Here is an 18,993-nt window from a genome sequence, read left to right as displayed (position 1 = left end):
CAAACAAGGCCTTTAAATACTAGGAAAAAAACATGTGTACTGTAACTTCTCCTCAGGATGGTGAAGCCCACAAACTCCCAAAGACAATACCTTTGATGGTGTCTTGTGCCCTGGCTGGTACTTGCTATGGTCCTGGTCTACAGATCTCGCTATAAATAGTTTTCATCAGAACTGCTTTATGGGGAAACGGTTTCTGTGAAAACGGTTGACAGTAACAGAGACACTGTTTCTCGGAAGAGTTACTGTTGCAGTTGAATCTAAGTAAATACAGCCTCACAGAGTCAATAAATTGGCTGTAGGCATTACTTTTTAATATGGCATCTGCATGGCAAGGTACCATTGGGTAAATGAGAAAATGTGTTTTGTTTTTTTGGCGGGGAATTTTGGTGAACTAACCCTCAAGGTCATGGGAGAGATATCATCTGAGGCCACCTTGTTGTAAAATCATTCCCATACTCCCACCTCCCCCTCCTTCATCTTTCCATCCATATACTGGTTGTGTTATCCAGCGACTGTGTCAAGCAATGTGTCAGCACTCAGACTGAAAGGCTCTCTGTTCCCCTCTCCCATTGTGTTCATCTGGATGCTTTTCCAAGCTAAGCCTGGCACAGGCCTGGATTTCCGGATCCCAAAATGTGAGCCCAAGGAACTGGATTCCTTCGGGAAAGGGGAGCAGCGGGAGATGGAGCGCCACTCGGAAGCAAAACAAACCCAAATATCAGGGGTTTATTTAAGATCTCCTCGTCTTATATTAACAGCAGTGCTACAGGCTAGTGATTAGCCACACATGGGTCATGGGTTGCTCACTTAATTTCCCTTGGAATCCATATTTTGTGTATTTTAAGAGATGCAAAATACTGACAGGGATCGGATTCATGCCTTTTTGTTACTCAACAGCCACAGAGAAGAGCAGCTATGGGACAGGTGTGCTTAACATTCTTCTAATAAGAAAACATTTTGCTTTTTGATGGCACATATGTAGATATCCTGCTTCACAAAGAGCTAAGAGCTGCTCAGGTTATTGTAATGTCAACACTGAGCATATGATCTCACTGCAGCGATCTTTGACATTGAAGGATTCATACTTGTTTGATGTCTTACAGTTGAAATGCCCTGCGCAGGAAGGAAGTGCTCACCCACTGGTTGCCTGTTCCATCTTCAGGAGCTCTATGGGAGGGAGGGAGGATTTCAGTGCAATATTTACAGTGACCTTTTCCTCTCACTGGCCAGGGGCCCATGGGAAAAAACTGGAGAAGACAAACAATGAACAATAGGGTTCAGGGATGAGCAATGGTGCCAGCGCAGCATGTGCCATTACGGGATGTGGATTACAGAGGGTCGGGGGTCACAGCAAGGATCAAGGAACCAGCGGAGTCCCTCTGGAGCACACCTGGGACACCTGCTCAGAAAGCATGCACTATTTAAAAACACAATATGCCATCACGTTTTCCTCTGCTAAATGAGAATATTGTCAGCAGTGGGTATTGTTGTTTGAAGGAAAAGTTTGTGAAATATGCTTATTTTTGATGAGAAGATCAATACCAGTCTCTTATCTGTTCATTAAATATGAAACTACAGCCAGCAGCTCTAGACTTTATGCTCAGATAAACATCTCGTGGCTTCACCTTCATATTTAATGAACAGACGCATAAGTAGTATCAAATGTGAACTATTACTTCAACTAAAAACAACTTTGCATATGTAACTCTTGCTCTTCTGTACTGTGAAATGTTAAAATTGGCCTTGGTAGTTAATATAAACAATATTTTATGAATATATCCTCGTGCATTACATTCATATTTCAAAACATGACACATGTAATCTTTCAAATAACCCATTCATTTGTTGATTTGCCAGTTGGTATGTGTGATATGCCACTAATCTTCTCAATCAGTGGCAAAGGCTGTACCACTGAGACCAAGATCAAAATCTTCCAGCGTCATTGCTGTAAGCTGATGTTTATATAGACAAACAGCCCCTGTGTTGCATCAGCATCTGTGCAAACTCCCAAGTCACAGTTTGATCCCTCAATTATCAGATTACCCCGTCTAATTGGACAATATGGTTTCCCCGGGGATTGGGCCTTGCCTTATCACAGAAATTCTTTCTGCCCTGCACAATTTGGTGAGATAAATGTAATGGTATCAGTGTTCTAGTGTGTGCCTGGGTGGTCTCTGTTGCATTTCTAATGATGCTGCGCCTTTCCCAGAACAAGTGGAAATACCTCAATGATGCACCGTGAAAAGAGAGACGAGGAAAGAAGCAAAGCTCCCATCAGGGCTCAGAATTCTCACACAAAGGACATCCAACACTTCAGAGCAGCACGCAGGCTCATAATGCTGTTTTTACTGCATTTACTGTAGCCTTACATCCAGTCTGAGGACAATCCAAGTGACCCACAGACCAAACTGATCATTAGATGTTGTTACAGCACGTCAATATCTTACACTGATTCTCAGAGAAGAGCCAAATCAGAGGTTTCGAACCAACAACCCACCAAACAAAATGGCATAATGTCAAATGTGAAGATCATGGATCAGTCTGGTCAGGTAACAGTAGGGTGTCTGCAAGGCTGCAGTAGGAGAAGAAGTATTCAGATCCCTGACGTAAGAATCAGTATCAGTAATCAGTATTATTAGCAGATTGCACTTTGAGCTGCATTTTAATGAGGCAGAGCTCATTTTAATTGCTTTATACACTTTTGGGAAGTTAAATCAACAACACATCACATTTTAAAAGATGATCATATGATTTATCTGTAAATTCTTGAACTGTACAATAATTCCAAATGTCAAATAAATGTAGTAAAATAAAAAGTACAATATTTACCACTGGAATAGCAACATAAAAATAGAAATATTACTATGAAATGACTAAACCATAAGTTGAGTAAATGTACTTACTTTCCACCACTGCTGGACAGAGTAAAAGGTAATGTGGGGGGAAAAAAAGGTATACTCACAGTAAATTTCTGTATATTAGTGTTTCTATTCTTTTCATTTTAGCATTTGTTGTCATAAAGATTTATGTATGAAAATGGGACAAAGAATATGCTAAAACTATAAATGCTGAATACATACTCTGTGCTCAGTGTGGTGTGTCTAAATAGATAGATGTACAGACAGATAGACAGACAGACAGACAGACAGACAGACAGACAGACAGATAGATAGACTTTATTTATCTCAAGCTGGGAAATTACAGTGCAGCAGCAGCATTACACACAGTGACAATAGACAACATAAGAATAAAAATATAAAGAACAAAACTATACATAATAAAATATGAAAATAGCAATAGTAAATTGTACAAAAGTATATACAGCAATTTAGTAGTGTTGATTTGGTGCAAAGTGATAAATCAAATGACAGTGAGAAACTGGCAAATTAATTTAAAATTTGAAACCAAACTTTTATCACTCTGTTTATTTTTCATTATTGTCTTTTATTTTGAAGGCTCAGGCTGAGAACGGAAATCCCGAAGTAGTTGACAGGATACAGGAAACTGGTCGCTGCGGCTCGTCCGTTGTAAACTGTAAGTTTTCCGTGTTTTCTCTCAGGTATATTTGTGTATAAATGTTCACCGGACGGTCCCGGTGACTCACGGTGGGACAGGTGAGAGTACGAACGGTGTGTGAGGTGAGGACAGCCGTTAGTGACGCTTCCGGCGTAACGGACAGCTAACGGTTAGGCTAAGCTAACGGTTAGCTGTCAACAAAGACTCATATATAATATATGATAACATAAACAGCCTTAATGTTAAGTCATGCAGAGGCTCAGCTCAACCAAACTCCATTTAAATTTCTGTCGATTTAAGGAGATGTTGTTGTTGTTGTTGTTGTTGTTGTTGTTGTTGTTGTTAGTGAGGAGGAGCCTGTACCTGCTGTCCTGACTAGCTGTGTTTAATAACTGCTTCATCTTTCAAACGTACCACCTCACATGCCTCTACGTCTTTATTATTGTTCTGTAGTGTGCATGTCTAAATCAAATCAAATCAGGTTTTATTTGGTAAATGGTAAATGGACTGTACTTATATAGCGCCTTTCTAGTTATAGAAAGTGTGTAGAGCGCCTTTCAAAGCGCTCTACACTACATATCTCATTCACCCCATTCACACACATTCATACACTGATGGCATTGGCTACCGTGCAAGGTGCCAACTGCTCATCAGTTTAAGGATTTAAGCATTCATACACATTCATACACTGATGGCACAGCCTTCGGGAGCAACTTGGGGTTCAGTATCTTGCCCAAGGACACTTTGGCATGCAGACCGGGGAGCCGGGGGATCGAACCGCCAATCATCTGATTAGTGGACGACCCGCTCTGCCTGTGTATAGCCCAAAGTCACAAAGTACATTTGCCTCTGAGGGCTTTACAATCTGTACAGGGAGTGACACCCTCTGTCCTTAGACCCTCGGTTCGAGTGAGGAAAAACTTTTAACAGAGAAAAATAGGTGGAAGAAACCTCAGGAAGAGCCACAGAGGAGGACAGACAGTGCAATAGATGTCACGTGTGCAGAACAAATCAACACAAACATATTGTACAATTACAATGACTGACAAAATGATTACAGTAGCAGTGTGACCTGTGATGGAGATAGAGAGACACACAGATGCACAGCGGCGGCAAATCATCAACTAACTACAAACTGTAATGGAGAGATGGTAGCAGAAGTAGTGAGTCATATGAGGTTTATACACAGTCAGTGTGGTGTTTTAAAAAAATCATCTGTGTGCTCAAAGCACCAAGAAGTGACACCTGACTCCACAGCGACTTGTCTTTCCAAGAGTGTCTCGGTTACTCTGGATTGTTGTGGAGAAATTGCTGAAGTCAAAGATCAATGGTGAGGTCAGGAGAGAAGAGAGTTCAGAGAGTCGCTGTATTATTTATTGACATTTATTGACGCCAAGGGGATTAGAGACACTCTCAAAGTTCATCAGAAGTGCCTGAGTCGGTCTGAGACACTCTCAAAGTTCATCAGAAGTGCCTGAGTCGGTCTCCCGTTCTGCCATTCTCATGCTGGTGGTCAGATGAGTGAGGTAGGAAGGAGGCTGTTACGAGAGTTTTTAAAGAAGAACCCTTGAATAAGGAGGACTGGATTCAAAGTATCAACGTTTAAGTTGAATTTATTATTCTTGTACAAGAAGGAGCGTTTAACAGTGCAACACACAAAAAGGGGTTACAGAGAAAAGGCTCCTCGAGGAGCTCTAACAGTTGGTTCTTATACAATTTTCTTAAAATGGGCTGTCTTGGACACCTCCCCACTAACAATTTCCTTTTTTGTTTTCCGCTTAGTAATGAACATTGTGTTTCTTTTCCAAAATGACACTTCCCTCAACCTGTCTCTCTTGTCCTTTAAATTATTTTTCAATTATCTCTCCCTACCAGCCTCAGTAAACACAGGCCAGATAAGGGGAGTGGGCGAGATATGCAAAAAACAGAAAACACACACACTCTCTATAAGAGTTAAAACATCTGCACCCCAGTATAATCCTAATTTTTATAACAGAAGCCTGGTTATGGAGAGCTTTGTGTGTGAGGAGGAGGATGACCGGGGGCCAGTGAAGCTTCTGGAGGACAGGAGTGATGTGGTCATGGGTGAGCAGACGTGCAGCAGAGTTTTGGATGTACTGGAGTTTATTTCCAGTTTTGGATGGTGTTCCGTAGAGGATACTGTTGCAGTAGTCGATTCTGGAGGTGATGAAGGCGTGGATGAGGGTGAGAGCGATGGGCTAAAAGCACCAAGAAGTGAGACTTGACTCCACAGCGACTTGTCTTTCCAAGAATGTCCCAGTCACTCTGGATAATCTTCAGACTTTTGAGAAAGTCTAAATCACAAAGCTCTCTCTTCCATCCCTCCATCATATCCTTCAGCCAGCGTTGAATACATCCCTCGCATCAAGTGAAGCATCTACGATAGCCTGTGATTGTAATAATTGAAACAGCACAAGTCGGTCAGGAGGTGTTGTGTGCATGAGAGGACCTGCAGTCGTTACTCATTGCCAGGTGGCATGATTTCTCTCCCAGCGTCTATAAACACAGTGCAGTCGATTCCAACATAAATAGATTAAGTAACCGCCTGTTAGCTCAGAAATAATGATTGCTTATGAACGGCTTTATTAAAACAAAGAGGATTTATTGGACTTAATACCTTGCTCGTACTTGGAAAGCATTTACTTATACTGTACACAGATGTGAACGAGTGAAAAAGAAGAAAACAATCACACCAACATGAACTGGAAAGGCCTTCCACTGATTGGAAAACACTTGGCTGAATAAACATTAGAAAACTATAAATTAGGTTTTTAAAAATGCAAGTTGTGCAATGATTGTAGATGACAAATTACTGGTTTGTATTGAAGGTCCAATCAACGTTACATCAAGCATCTTGATTACACGTGAAGCAGTTTTCAACCTCGCCGAATCAAGTGATTTGTTTATCATTGACATCGATTCGTAGGCTCGTTTTGCAGACTGGAGATCAGTCCAACTTTTCAGGAATCGTCTTGTAACATTCTCTCAGCTCTTGTCAATTTAAGCTCGACCATGTTAAGCTGGAGATGATGTTCCCTCTTTGCCCCACAAAGAGATGGTGTCATCTCTCATGAGGCTTCAGTGTGAAAGCTTAAACTGTATCTGATCGGTGTAGTTTGAAGTCTGAAGTTTGAAGTCTGATTCATCCCTCAGGCTTCCAAGAAGGGAGTGTTGCTTCTCTTCTGGGTTTTAGGGAAATATGCAATCATGCAACTATGAATGGGCGACGTGGGCCTGCAATAATATTATGATATTTCAGGGTATTTCTGTGAGAATGAGGTCAATATTTTGGGTGTTGAACTCTCCTTGTTCTTAGCCGGCTGCCTCTGCGTGAGCTTGTGAAATCGTCACTTCTAACATGCGGCTATATTTTGCTCTACATCTGCTCTTTTGTAACCAAACCACTTCCACACTACACTGATGTCGTTCCCCATCGCTGGCAGCGATATAACTTTCTCTTTCAGCCACGCTCGTTGTTGCTTTGCATAACAGCATGACGTCGTTATATCAACAAGTCGGAATATCGCCAATATCACATTAGGGCTGCCACGATTAGTTGATTAGTCACGATTATGTCGATGAACAAAATCGTCGACAACTAATTAAGTAGTCAACGCATCGTTTTTTAATTTTTTTTTTACTTTACTTTTCTTCTCTTTTCTCTCTCCCTGGTGCTGGCTGGCCTTTCTTCTGCGGCGGCTCTGGGTCGGCATGGAAAGACTTAGGGGCGAAGGTGGCTCACGGCTCCGTCCGCGAGCTTTACAGCGCCCGCCCACATGCCCCTCTCCGGGACAGACAATTTACATATGATCCGAATAGTTGACTAATCGAAAAAATAATCGGTGATTAGTCAACTATCAAAATAATCGTTTGTGGAAGCCCTAATCACAGTATGATTCTTTTAAAATAAAGTGGTGTTATTGGGAACGATAGGATTTAGAACACAACTATTAATTCTTTATTCTTTATTGATTCATTTGCTGATTATTTTCTATTTGTTCTGTTTATAAAATGTCAGAAAACAGTGAAAAATGTCTGTTATAACTTTCTAAAGGAGACGTCTTCATATCGCTTGTTTTATTTGCCCAACAGCCTAAAACACAAATATATTCAGTTTGCTGTCATATATCTTTTAGAAAGAGTAACATTCAGGCGTCATTCAGCTGCAGCTCTATAATTTAGTAGTTAGTATTTGTTTTGACCTGTGATGAACCAGATTCAGGTTTGATGTTCGGTCCTCTAAGTTGATGTGAAACAGTTCTAACATGATCCTGTGTTAGTCTGATCTGTTTGAGCTGTGGTCGCAGTCTAGCAGGTCTTGAGGTTAAGATATTAAGACCTCCGTGTTGTGGTACAGACACTTCTCTCAGCTCAGCCTCATTAAGCGGACTGTTTTCAAACAGAACAGAGTCTAAGTCTCTATAATCCACACTCCTGTCAAATATTGTTTGAGCAAACTCTCTTTAAATCGGCTTTTTTTGGGGGGAAACCATACCTTACCTTGTGTGCTTGTGTAACTGACTGATTACGTGAGAGAGTGAAAGAGAGTAATTGATTGACAGGAGGGTTAAAGGAATCAGTTGTCGTTGAGCTCCTCCATCATTTGCTTGCGAGTTGTCAGGCTTTCAGTGAGAGCCTGCAGAGCTCGCCGTACCTCCTCCTCCTCCTCCTCCTCCTCCTCCTCTTCCACAAAGTCAGCACTGCTTGGCTCGGGGAATGACGGGGGCAAGGCTACACTGATCCATTTCCTGCCCCCCTCTCGGGGCTCTAATTGAAAAATTTGGGTGGCCCTGCTTGTTTGTTTTGGTGGAATGTGGTGGGTTGTGTTTTTTTTTTTTTTTTTTTCTAGGCTTTTCCTCAGCGCCGCTGCTCCGTAGAGTTCGGGGTGAGCCCAGCGCCGGGGGTCAGGCCGAGCCTTGTTTGTGAAGCGGCACTTCTCTCTCACCCCCGTCTGCTCTCCGCAGTCTGACCCACCTGGTAGTCTCCTCCCCGCTGACAGGCTTGCTGGGCCACTGGTTTTCACAGTATGGTTTCTGTGACCCAGTCAGACCTGGACAGACAGACAGAGAGACAGACAGAGACAGAGGAGCTTTGGGCTGGGAACAGGTCACAGCACAGCTTGAAGAGACGAGCTCAGATCTAAGGGTCAGCTTATTTAGTGCAGTGAAGATTCAGACCTAATGAAACAATCAGCTAGTTGATGACAGAGTGACACAACAACAACACAAAATTTATATAATCAATTAAATTGTTCAGGTACTTTTTAGTTTTCTAAAACCGTTGCTAAACATCTTAATATTTAGAGTTTGGTTTGGCACAATTTTTCAGTTTTTATGGAACAAATGATTGTTTGAAGAGCAAAGTAATTATTGATTTCAGACTCTTTAATTTGTCAATTTCCAAAACAATAAACCAACAACAATTTGAATAACTGGTTACTCCTTGTAGTTTTAAAACATTTGGCAGCTTCTCAGTGTGTGTGAGGATTTTCTGCTTTTCTTTGTGCTACACTGTAAATTGAATATTTATCTTTTTAGGGTTTGAACTGTTGAACTGACTTTGTGGGGAAAAAAACAAGCAATGTTAAGACATCAGCTTTCTGCTATTACCGCTTCATAACATCTATTGAATCAAGTAAATTGTTAGAAGATCATTATGCGGCAATGTTAATAGCCTGTTAATGCCAAACAACGATTGTAAAAAAAAATGTTTTTTCACATTCTGTGGTGGTAAATTGAACATTTTGTGGGTTCTGGACTGTTTGCCAGAGCAAACAAGAGTTTCACTTGAACTCTGGGAAATTGTTTTTTTTTTTTACATTTATCAGTATTTTCTGACGCTTTATTGAACAAACAATTCACGATTAATTGAGAAAATAACTGGCAGATCAGTTGATATTAATTAGTTTGAACCCTGAGTAAAAGTCCTGATTTGTATTCTGAGTGATATAATTCATAGTGAGTAAAAGTCCTGATTTGTATTCTGAGTGATATAATTCATAGTGAGGATGGTTCTCACGCTGCTGATGTGTTTTTTATGTAAAGCAGCTGGGGCAGCCTCGCTCATGAAGGTTCAAATCTCTCCATTTCGCCATGTCATTGGGCAAAGCCGCCTGTCTCCAGCCTCTTAATCCTCTGCAAACATCTTCCTGCATTCGCAGGCCTATACTTCATATTTCTGTTTATTGTTTCAAGATTTTTTTTATGGGAAATTGGGGACTTTGCTTCGTTAGGCCTTATTTCACAAAAGCACTTGAGACCGACAAACAAACAAACAGACAGCCCTAAAGATTACAAAGCCTGTGGGCAGACATCTCGATGGTCGGATAGCGAGCCAGAGGCACACATCTGATCACTTGGACCTCTCTCTCTGTCACGGAAGACTCTCCGCAAAGGCAGGAGAAGCTGAGTCATGGAAGAACTGGACTGGACAGTGGTCCCAGCATCTGTTTTCAAACAGAATCCGCACAGTTCATCTCATTTATGATCCATTTACTTGAAACATGATACAGTTGACACACATTGCGGGCAATCTTTTTTGCCTATCAGCTGCATTACCCTCGCCACATCTTAGAGGCATGTGGTGGTCTGGGTGCGAGGGAACACTGTGGAGGATTGTTCAAAGCTTTCGCCCAGCCCGTGTGATCAGACCACTCATCTCAGGCTGGGTGATGTTTGGCCCGCTCTGTCCATTCAGAGGACTCGGATCTTTGATGGAATCTGGTGTTTGTGTAATGTTGGGGAGCACGGAGTGAAATGGTGTTAGTGTCGGGGGGTGCCGAGCCGCCGGCATAGTGAGTTAGCTGCTCTGATGGAAGACGGAGGGGGTGAGGGTGATGAACTGTCTAAATGGGTCCCTTTGTGCCCTCTAAACCCATTACACTCTCTCTTACACACACACACACACACACACACACACACACACAAGCAAGCACGCTTGCCAATCACTGCCATATGCGAGTCACCTTTGAGCTCAGAGCAGCGTATGATCTAAGGTATGAACGTCTTATTCATGAGATAGTCATGTGGCAGTGTGTGTGTGTGTGTGTGTGTGTGTGTGTGTGTGTGTGTGTGTGTGTTTGTTTATCTGGCAGGACGGGCAGATAGATCCTCGTGTTCGCGGTGCTGCAGAGAGTTTGTCGTGTTTTCGAGTTGTTTATATAAAAAGCCGAAAGGTCAGAGTTTGAGGACTTGTTGTGTGCGTGATCTAAGTTGAGGTTTAAACTTGTAAGATTAAGATTCTTGTTATCCAGCTCAGATATTTGTTTGAGGTCCCTTTATTTGACTGACAGAGTGCAGAAAGGGTGGGGTGTGATTTGAGTCTCAGATAAAGTCGAGGTGATCATTTTAGATTTGCAACTAACAAATATGATTGTTTCCGATTAATCTAACACATTATTTGTATTTTATTAATTGCTTCAATGTCAGAAAATACAGAAAAATATCCAAATAGATGCTCTCAGGTGTCTTTTTTGTGTGTAGCCAACAGTCTAAAACCAAAAATACTCGATTTAAAATAATACAGAACTGAGAAAAGTAGAAAATCTCATTGGAGGAGCTGAAATCACCAAATCTTTTTGCCATTTTTGCTTTAGAAATCATGATTATTTTTTTGTGTATCAAATAATTTGATCACTAAATAGTTTCACTTCTATTAATTGACTTTTAATGAAATCATATCGTGTTGATAAAATGATCATTTCTGCGAAATTCTGCTGTCTATTGATGATTGCAATCTGTAATTAAAACCCCTGAAAAATGAGTTAATTAATATGTAATGTCAAATGTATTTGTAGAGCACAGAGACGGCATGGAAAGATCAATCAATATGAATTATATTATTTTATTCTTTTTTTATTTTGATCTAATATCGTGTTGTATACCTTTTTATGATGTACACAGTATGAAAATTTACTGTTATTAACATTATGTTGTATGGGATTTTATTCTCTTTGTGAAATTATAATCAATCGCTTCTTTGACCAAAAATATTCTGTTTTCATTCCTTAAAGGATCATTGAAACTAATAATAATATTAATAATAATAATAATAATAATAATAATAATAATAATAATAATAATAATAATTGTGTAATATCATGAAACCATTATACCAAATCTCATACTATTGCAACCCTAATATTATGATTCTGATTTGAACTATTTAAATCTTTATTCTAATAATTTATTATCATTCAGTTGCAGCAACAACTGAACTGAATTATTAACTTTGCAACTTATTGTAAATCTTCCCTGCAAGCCGGTTAATCACTGCGTGATTTGAAACAAACACCTGTGATTGGTCGGACGGTTGCCTGGTGAATAATAACACCTGATCTGATCTGAAGCATCAGAGCGTGTACCTGAAACATAAAGCATCAAATATCGACAGCTTCATCAATTTTGCGAGGTTAAATTGTGATATTGAAATGGTCTTCTAGTTTGTTCTGATGCTGCCATCATCTCTCTAAACCTTGTGTTATTATTTTAACTTGTTATGTAAAATCGAGCACATGCACTAACCTACAGGGGAACTGAACTTCACTGAACTTATTTATGAAAAAGACATCATTGCTGCCATCTAGCCCGGACCAGACTGTACTGTACTGTAATGAAACAGGGTTTCACATGACAAAGAAAGATTTGTTTGGAGCTTTAATAAAAAGACTTTTCCTTTTGTGTCCGCACGCTCCAGCACAAAGCCAGAGAAGGGTTGTCACTTATTAACAGCGCTGCAAGAAGATCCCAAGTCTCAGACTTCCACAGCTACCACACAGATTAGAGCCAACCCGGCTGTTTGTTAGTCCGCCTCCAAGGAAAACAAACCTGCCTTTTTAGCTCTATTACCAGAGAGAGAGGGAGAGAGAGAGAGGTTGGGGCTGGGGGGCTAACAGCATCATGGTTGGAAGAGAATCGAGCGAGAGAAAAAGGGGGCTAAATCTGGCTGTGTGTTGTCATTGATTAAATTTAGACTTCACAGTACGACACGGCTCGACACATGTTGGAAGAAAGTGGGGTATGATCTTACGGGGATCCTCTGATGCCCCCTAGAGGTTAATACCTTCATGCCTCGTGGAAAAAAGCTGCCGACCTCATGAGTTTCCAGTCGGAGCTTCAAGAAAGCTCTTCTTTTGTTTTCCTCTTCATGCTACTCTCAGGAAAAATTCATTCATTTAGTCCATATAAAGTTATAGTTTCTATTACCTAGTTTACAGGGATTTGTGATGGTGTGTGACACGAGACTTGTGCAAGAGTCCCCCCCCCCCTTTAGTTTCTGCGTGACTTAGTGCGTGGGTGTGTGTGTATGTGTGTGTGCACGCTGGTGTTATAGAGAGGGGTCTGGGCAGTGTTCCCGTGTCCATGCACAGCCCCCAGAGTAAAGTAAACACAGCGGCTCTTTTCTCATCCCAGCCGTCAGCAGGCTCTCCCCAGGCCCGCGCCAGAGACCACACACCCAGACCACACACACACACACACACACACACACACGCACGCACACACACTGCCCAGACCTCTCTCCGCAGATCCTTCCACATACTCGCATACACACAGACCACACAACACCAGCTCGGGCCCCTCGCACGCAACCTAGCTGAGCTGTCATTCTGCCCAGCGTGTATGTGTGCTTAAGTGTGTGTGTGTGTGTGTGTGTGTGTGCGTGTAGGGGGAGGTGAGGGGGGCTATCTGTGTGTTTGTGCACGTGTATTTCCAAGATGAGAGAGGTTGGGGGGGGGGGGGCTGGGGTGGGATAGGCTAGAAACACTCCTGGAAGCAGAATCAGTACAAAATAAAGATCCCAATCCTCGGGCCCTCGCCACTCCCACTCTAAACATATGGCATTGATGAAGGTTATACCGAGCTCTTGTTTTAGGCCTGTTAACCTCTTATCTTCTTCATGTCAGATACATAGCCCCCTCCATTTCCTCTGACAAGCGCAGGGCCGCAGCAACAACACGAGGTAAATCCCGTTTGAGTTTTCTCGATAACTCCGGGACGTTAGGGCGATGGAGGAGGGGATGGCGGGAGGTTTCTAGGTCGATACAAGTGCTGCTGTCCCACTGCTGCTTTTCATGCTTGATTTTTCTCGACATGATTTTCTATAATTTCAAAACCGTTTTAAGGATGCCGTCATGAAAATCTGAGTGCGATATTTACTTAGGAAAAATTCAATATTATGTCAGTATTTGTCGCTGGGATGCGGGCGAGTGCTGATGGGGAACAGAGCCAGTGTCGTGCCAGAATCAGAGCTGTGCAAGCGGGCAACGTAACCGGGTTCATAATGGTAGATGAGAAGAGACCAAGGAGGAGAGAGAGGTTGTGGGTCAGGTTGTGCAGGTGCTTGCATATATATGGTGTTTCTGCATAAAGTCAGAAATAGAGCTTAATGAATTAAAGACAAATTAATAAGATAAAATAAAATATCAGAAAATAGTGAAAGATGTCCATCAGTCCATGGTGACGTGTTCAAATGTTCAGATATAGAGAAAAGCAGAAAATTATATTAAACCATTCATGCAAAATGGGAATTCATTTTCTAATCAGCTAATTGTTTCAGGTTTATAAAGCTCAAAAGTCATGCAACGTGTGTAATCTAAGCAAACTTCATTTAAATCAACTTAATATTTAGTATTAAAAAATCCTCACTGGGTTTTGACCCAATGTTGGGAAAGGACGGAAAACTAAAAACTATCCCAGCTTCTGCTGATTTATATGAATTTATAAACTTGACTATAATTGAACAATCAAACAAAAAACCCCTAGATGATATATTCATATTTAATGAATCATATGTTACGGGCCTGGTTTGTGGCTGCTGCAGGGGTTAAAACTGATTCTTTCCACCGGAAAGTCTCTTTAACAAGTACAGTAGACTAATCAGTGTTGTTCTCCGTCAGTCCTGATTTCCTTTGATGTGGACGCCCCCCCATTGGCTCTTGGAAGTCTTCTTGCACCTCAGTTGTACGCCTACTCTTAATTACCGACCGTATAACCGTGCAAAGGGTTAGCACCATGAACTTGTTGCAGGTCCGGTCCGTGTGAACTCCTGCATTGTTTGTGGAGAACGTGTTTTGGCTGCGGAGCAAAAGGGCGGAAGCCTCGAGCCTCAAGCTGCTTCACAGAGTCTAGATTGGTCAGCCCTTTTTCAGACCTGGCAGTAATTTATTAGCAAACATCTGTGCTGCTGAAATACATCCTTTCATTTTTTCATTTGGAATCTTTCCCTCTGTTCCTTTGCTCAGACCCAACATGAACTGATTTGCATGGGTGCTCCTTCGCCGGTGCCATAATCTGTACTGTATTGTGTGGGCTTATGTGGAATGATTGGGGAGTCCAGGTTTATTTATCCTTCGCTGTGAGGTTTACATTCTTCCTTTCCTCCCCTGCTCTCTGTCTGCTCCTTCATTCTTGGCTCCCTCTTCTATTTTTCCTATTATCTGAGAGATAACTGCTGAAATGCATACATTGTTTGGAGACCTACAGGGTGGGAAATTAACACTAGCTGCCAGCCAAACGCTGCTCGGATTCTGCCGTCCCCGCTCAGTCGTAAAAACTGAAATATCTCGTCGGTAAAAGCAGCTGGTGAATTTTAAAAAATAATTTACCGTATTCATAATTAGGAGCAGGTTGAGGTTTTACCAGCTACGCTTCAGTGTTGACATAAGGATTATTTTCACCTCGTTTTCAGACCTGGTGGATGTTGTTTACTGCAGATGTGTGTCGAAGTGTTTTGTGTAACTGTTCGTCTCTACAGCGCCACTTTACCCATATTATATCTTCATAACTTATTTCAGCTTACAGATGTATAACTAATATTTACTTTCACTATGAGTTAGATGTTTTTTATTAATAAATCGATTAAACAAATACCTAATTACTTCTGTAAACAGACATATGTATTGATACTCTCATCGTTTTATTCATGTGTTAGATGAACGTTCAGTGTGCACTTTGTTGAGTTTTGCATCAGTCACCATGTTCCCTAACGTATGCCTCCCTCCGCCGTGTCTTTTTTTCCAGGTGCCGATCGACCCCGGTGTTCCCCGTCTGCTGCCTCAGGTCACCATGTCTCGTGCCCGTCAGCCCCCGTTGGTCACGGGCATCTCGCCCAAAGAGGGTGCGGCTTGGACCAAAGTCACCATCCGTGGAGAAAACCTGGGCACGGGCCCAGCCGACCTCATCGGTAATACATTTAGGACCACATGACTAACCGCACACGCAGCTCTGTCCTGGTACAAATGTTTGTTTAATTTTTTAAAAAATAAATTACTGCCCGGCAATATTGATTTTCATGGGGAGTAAAGACATCCATATTCATCCTTTACATGTCTCCCCTTAATATTTTCTCTTTCTTCTCCTTTCCTAATAAAATATGTATGTAGTTATATACATAAATGAACATGTGAAGATAAATACACAGTACAGTATACATGTGTTTTTTAGATCAGCACACAGACATAGATATACCTGTGTAAGATGTCAGCACATTACTTAATTAACATTTATTTGTTTCATCCTTAATAATGATTCTTAGGTGCTGATTTTTATTGTTTTCTCTCACTGATGAGTGAATGTAGCTGCTTTATTACAGCCACTTAATTTCTGCAGTATTCTGTAACTTAAGTCGTATTAGCTGATTTTATGAACTTATCCATCAACAAACCACAGCGACCCCTTTTTTTAAACAGGCTGGCGTAAAGTTTGTTTTTGTTTATACGAGACGTAAGTGGACAGGACGCCTGATTCTTTTCCCCGCGGCTGGAATAAGAGTTTCATCACTTTTAAAAGTATTGAGGTTTTATTTTTATGACTGTTTGGTAAGTAAGAATTAAAAGCAAAACAGTTTAGACTCGAGCAAATTCAATTACGTTGAGCGTTTTTGCGGAGAAAAATTGTTTATTTCTTTATACACATCGGCAATAATTAGCTATTAATTTAATCTGGCTGTTTACATAAATGTTTAAAATGTTCGGTCCGTGTGTGAAGCTGAAAACGTAGACACACAAAGTAGAAAATTGGTTTTCCCGTCTCATCGTGTAATTATAATTTGACATCTATTCTCTAAATTATTGTACGTCCTCTTTTAAGCTCATACCAATAAAAATAAACAAACCAAATAAAATATTGAGATATTTTACCGCCATGTCATTCAGTTTATCTTCTGAATTCTCTCTGCAACACACTGAAGACGCACATTTTTCTTTTTGTAAATATTTAGATTACCGTGTGCTTCGTTTGAGAAGAGCTTATCAATATGCATTAATATGAACGAGTTGATTTTTCAAGAGCCACGCAGCTGGACGACCTCCATCTTGTTCTCATTATGTGTTTGAGCGTCACACTTTTTCTATACTGATATTTTCCCCTCGTGTTCGCCAGCTTCTCCTCTCCCCTACTTATTTGGTTTGAGTGGAGGTGGGTGTGTGGGTGTGGGGAGGGCAGTCCACAGGACTCACACACACACACACACACACACACACACACACTGCTCCATGCTTGGCATGCCGTGCTCTGGCCCGTGATACAGGTCTATTTCTGACCATGAACGTCCCTCGGGCCCGGAATTAGACAATTAGATATGCACAAATGTGTGTGAGTGCTTATGTATTCAAACAAAGTGGCCAGTAGAGAACAGAGGCAGGAAATGGGGCTCTAATGGGCATATTATTCACGGTTTTATGGGCTATTTGTTGATCAGTTTTCACAGGCTTCTATGATGTTTGATTATACACACATGAAGCTTTCTGAATCCCCCCCCCCTGGCTGGAAACGTCAAAGTAATCCCCCCCGTGTCTGTTATCTAGTGTCCAAATAGTTTTCGAGAGGGTTTAAAAAGCGGACGACAGATGTAGGGGCAGAGTGCGCATTGTGCCAGTAATGGGCCACTTAGCACCGAAGTGACACACGTTAGCTTAGAGGAGGTGAGTGAGAGGAAGGAAGGTCACGGCCACCCACGCCCATCCTGACCCCAACTTGAACTTTGACCCCCCACAGTGACAGTTTGACTAAACTCGCTGATAGACGTCAATTCCGCGTGAGTGAGCTCCTCTTGTTATAAATTGTCTGTGAGTGTTTCGGTGCTACATTCTGTTTATTTGCTCTGTCACTGTGTGGCTGTATCTCTCACCCTTTTCACCTTTTCCCCCCCCTCTCTCTCTCTCTCTGTTTCAGGTCTGTCGATCTGCGGCCATAACTGCCTGCTGACAGCCGAGTGGATGTCGGCCAGCAAGATAGTGTGCCGCGTGGGTCCTGCCAAAGATGACAAGGGAGAGATCATTGTCACCACCAAGTCTGGAGGTCTCGGCACCTCCACGGTCTCTTTCAAACTGCTCAGGCCGGAGAGGATTGGTAAGACTCTGCAGCCAGTGATTATTTATATTATCTTAAATTATCTTATATTATTCTCAAATGTCTGTGAAAAAAAAGTTAGAAAAAAGTGCATGTCACAACTTCCAGAGTGACATCTTCATATTTGTCTTCCTTCTAATTCAAAACCACAACATGTTCAATTGACAATGAAGGAAAAATACTCAAATTTAGGCTAAAACCAGCATTTATATTTGAGAGCAAGAAATTAATCGATTATAAAAGTAGCTGATTAATTTTCTATTAAATAATTGAGTCATTTTTTTCAGCACTAGTTGCAGCTACTCGGCCTGAAATTACAAGTTTCTCCTGGAGGCCTTGCATTATGTGTCTGACAACCTCTATGCCTCCAAACGTTGCCTCAAAATTAATATATTTCACAAAAATAAACAGAATAAATAAAATTAGGAGAACCATCGGGAAGAGCAACAGAGGAGGGATCCCTACGGCGGGTGAAAGAGCTCCATGGATGACAACACAAAAAAAACAGTGAGATGAACAAACAGATGAAGCAAAGAAATTTTTCATCACTTTGGCAACACATGCATAACATGAATAAAAAAAAAAAAGAAAACACATGAAAAACCCATATGAAAAACTGTCAGTGATGTCGCAGTGTAACAGTTTGATTCCATGATTCCAATATATATATTACACTTGCCGTACACAGTCTTATGACTTGTGTGTCCTCCGGAAACGTCTGTTTCTGTGTACGACTTGAAGCATTTCTTTATTTGCGCTTCTCAAGCGGCTGTGTTTTTATTTATCTGCAGGTTTTTCTAAATGTGATGCGTGTGTTGTCTAAGTGAGAGGCTGTTTTCTTCATTTACTTGAGTTTCGTCCATCTGCATGTGTTTTCCGACCTCGCAGGACCCACAGACATGTAACGGCCGCTGTACGTGCAGAGTAACAGACAGAATTTGCACTAGTTTATTTACAATACAGAGAAAAATAGTCTTTAAAAAAAATCTGTATGTGTTTGTACGTGTGCAGAATATGTTTGAGAGACTCCGTGTGTGTCTGAGTGAGCGCACATCTGGGATGTGTTGTTTAACTCAGTGATATGTGTCTCGCCCCTCCTGTCCTGCCTTGT

At 41.4% G+C, this 18,993-nt stretch overlaps 1 protein-coding gene across 3 annotated transcripts in view; it reads left to right on the top strand.

Moving 5' to 3' along the window:
• Nucleotides 1-3,448: 3,448 nt before the first annotated feature.
• Nucleotides 3,449-18,993, top strand: part of exoc2 (exocyst complex component 2) — a 47,308-nt gene continuing 31,763 nt past the window's right edge. For 2 of the 3 annotated variants that reach the window (XM_027290366.1, XM_019271996.2), the window contains exons 1-3: nucleotides 3,449-3,534; nucleotides 15,555-15,717; nucleotides 17,706-17,882. In XM_027290366.1, coding sequence (XP_027146167.1) covers nucleotides 15,600-15,717; nucleotides 17,706-17,882 — 295 coding nt within the window. In that variant the 5' untranslated portion in view covers nucleotides 3,449-3,534; nucleotides 15,555-15,599. Of the gene's footprint in view, nucleotides 3,535-3,619; nucleotides 3,639-15,554; nucleotides 15,718-17,705; nucleotides 17,883-18,993 lie in introns of those variants that run through there. The other variant, XM_027290365.1, reaches the window with a different exon arrangement.

Source organism: Larimichthys crocea, chromosome XVII (genome assembly GCF_000972845.2).
Source record: "Larimichthys crocea isolate SSNF chromosome XVII, L_crocea_2.0, whole genome shotgun sequence".
NCBI lineage: Eukaryota > Metazoa > Chordata > Actinopteri > Sciaenidae > Larimichthys > Larimichthys crocea.
The sequence above is the reverse complement of the archived record's forward strand: the minus strand, read 5'-3'. Positions and strand labels throughout refer to the sequence as shown.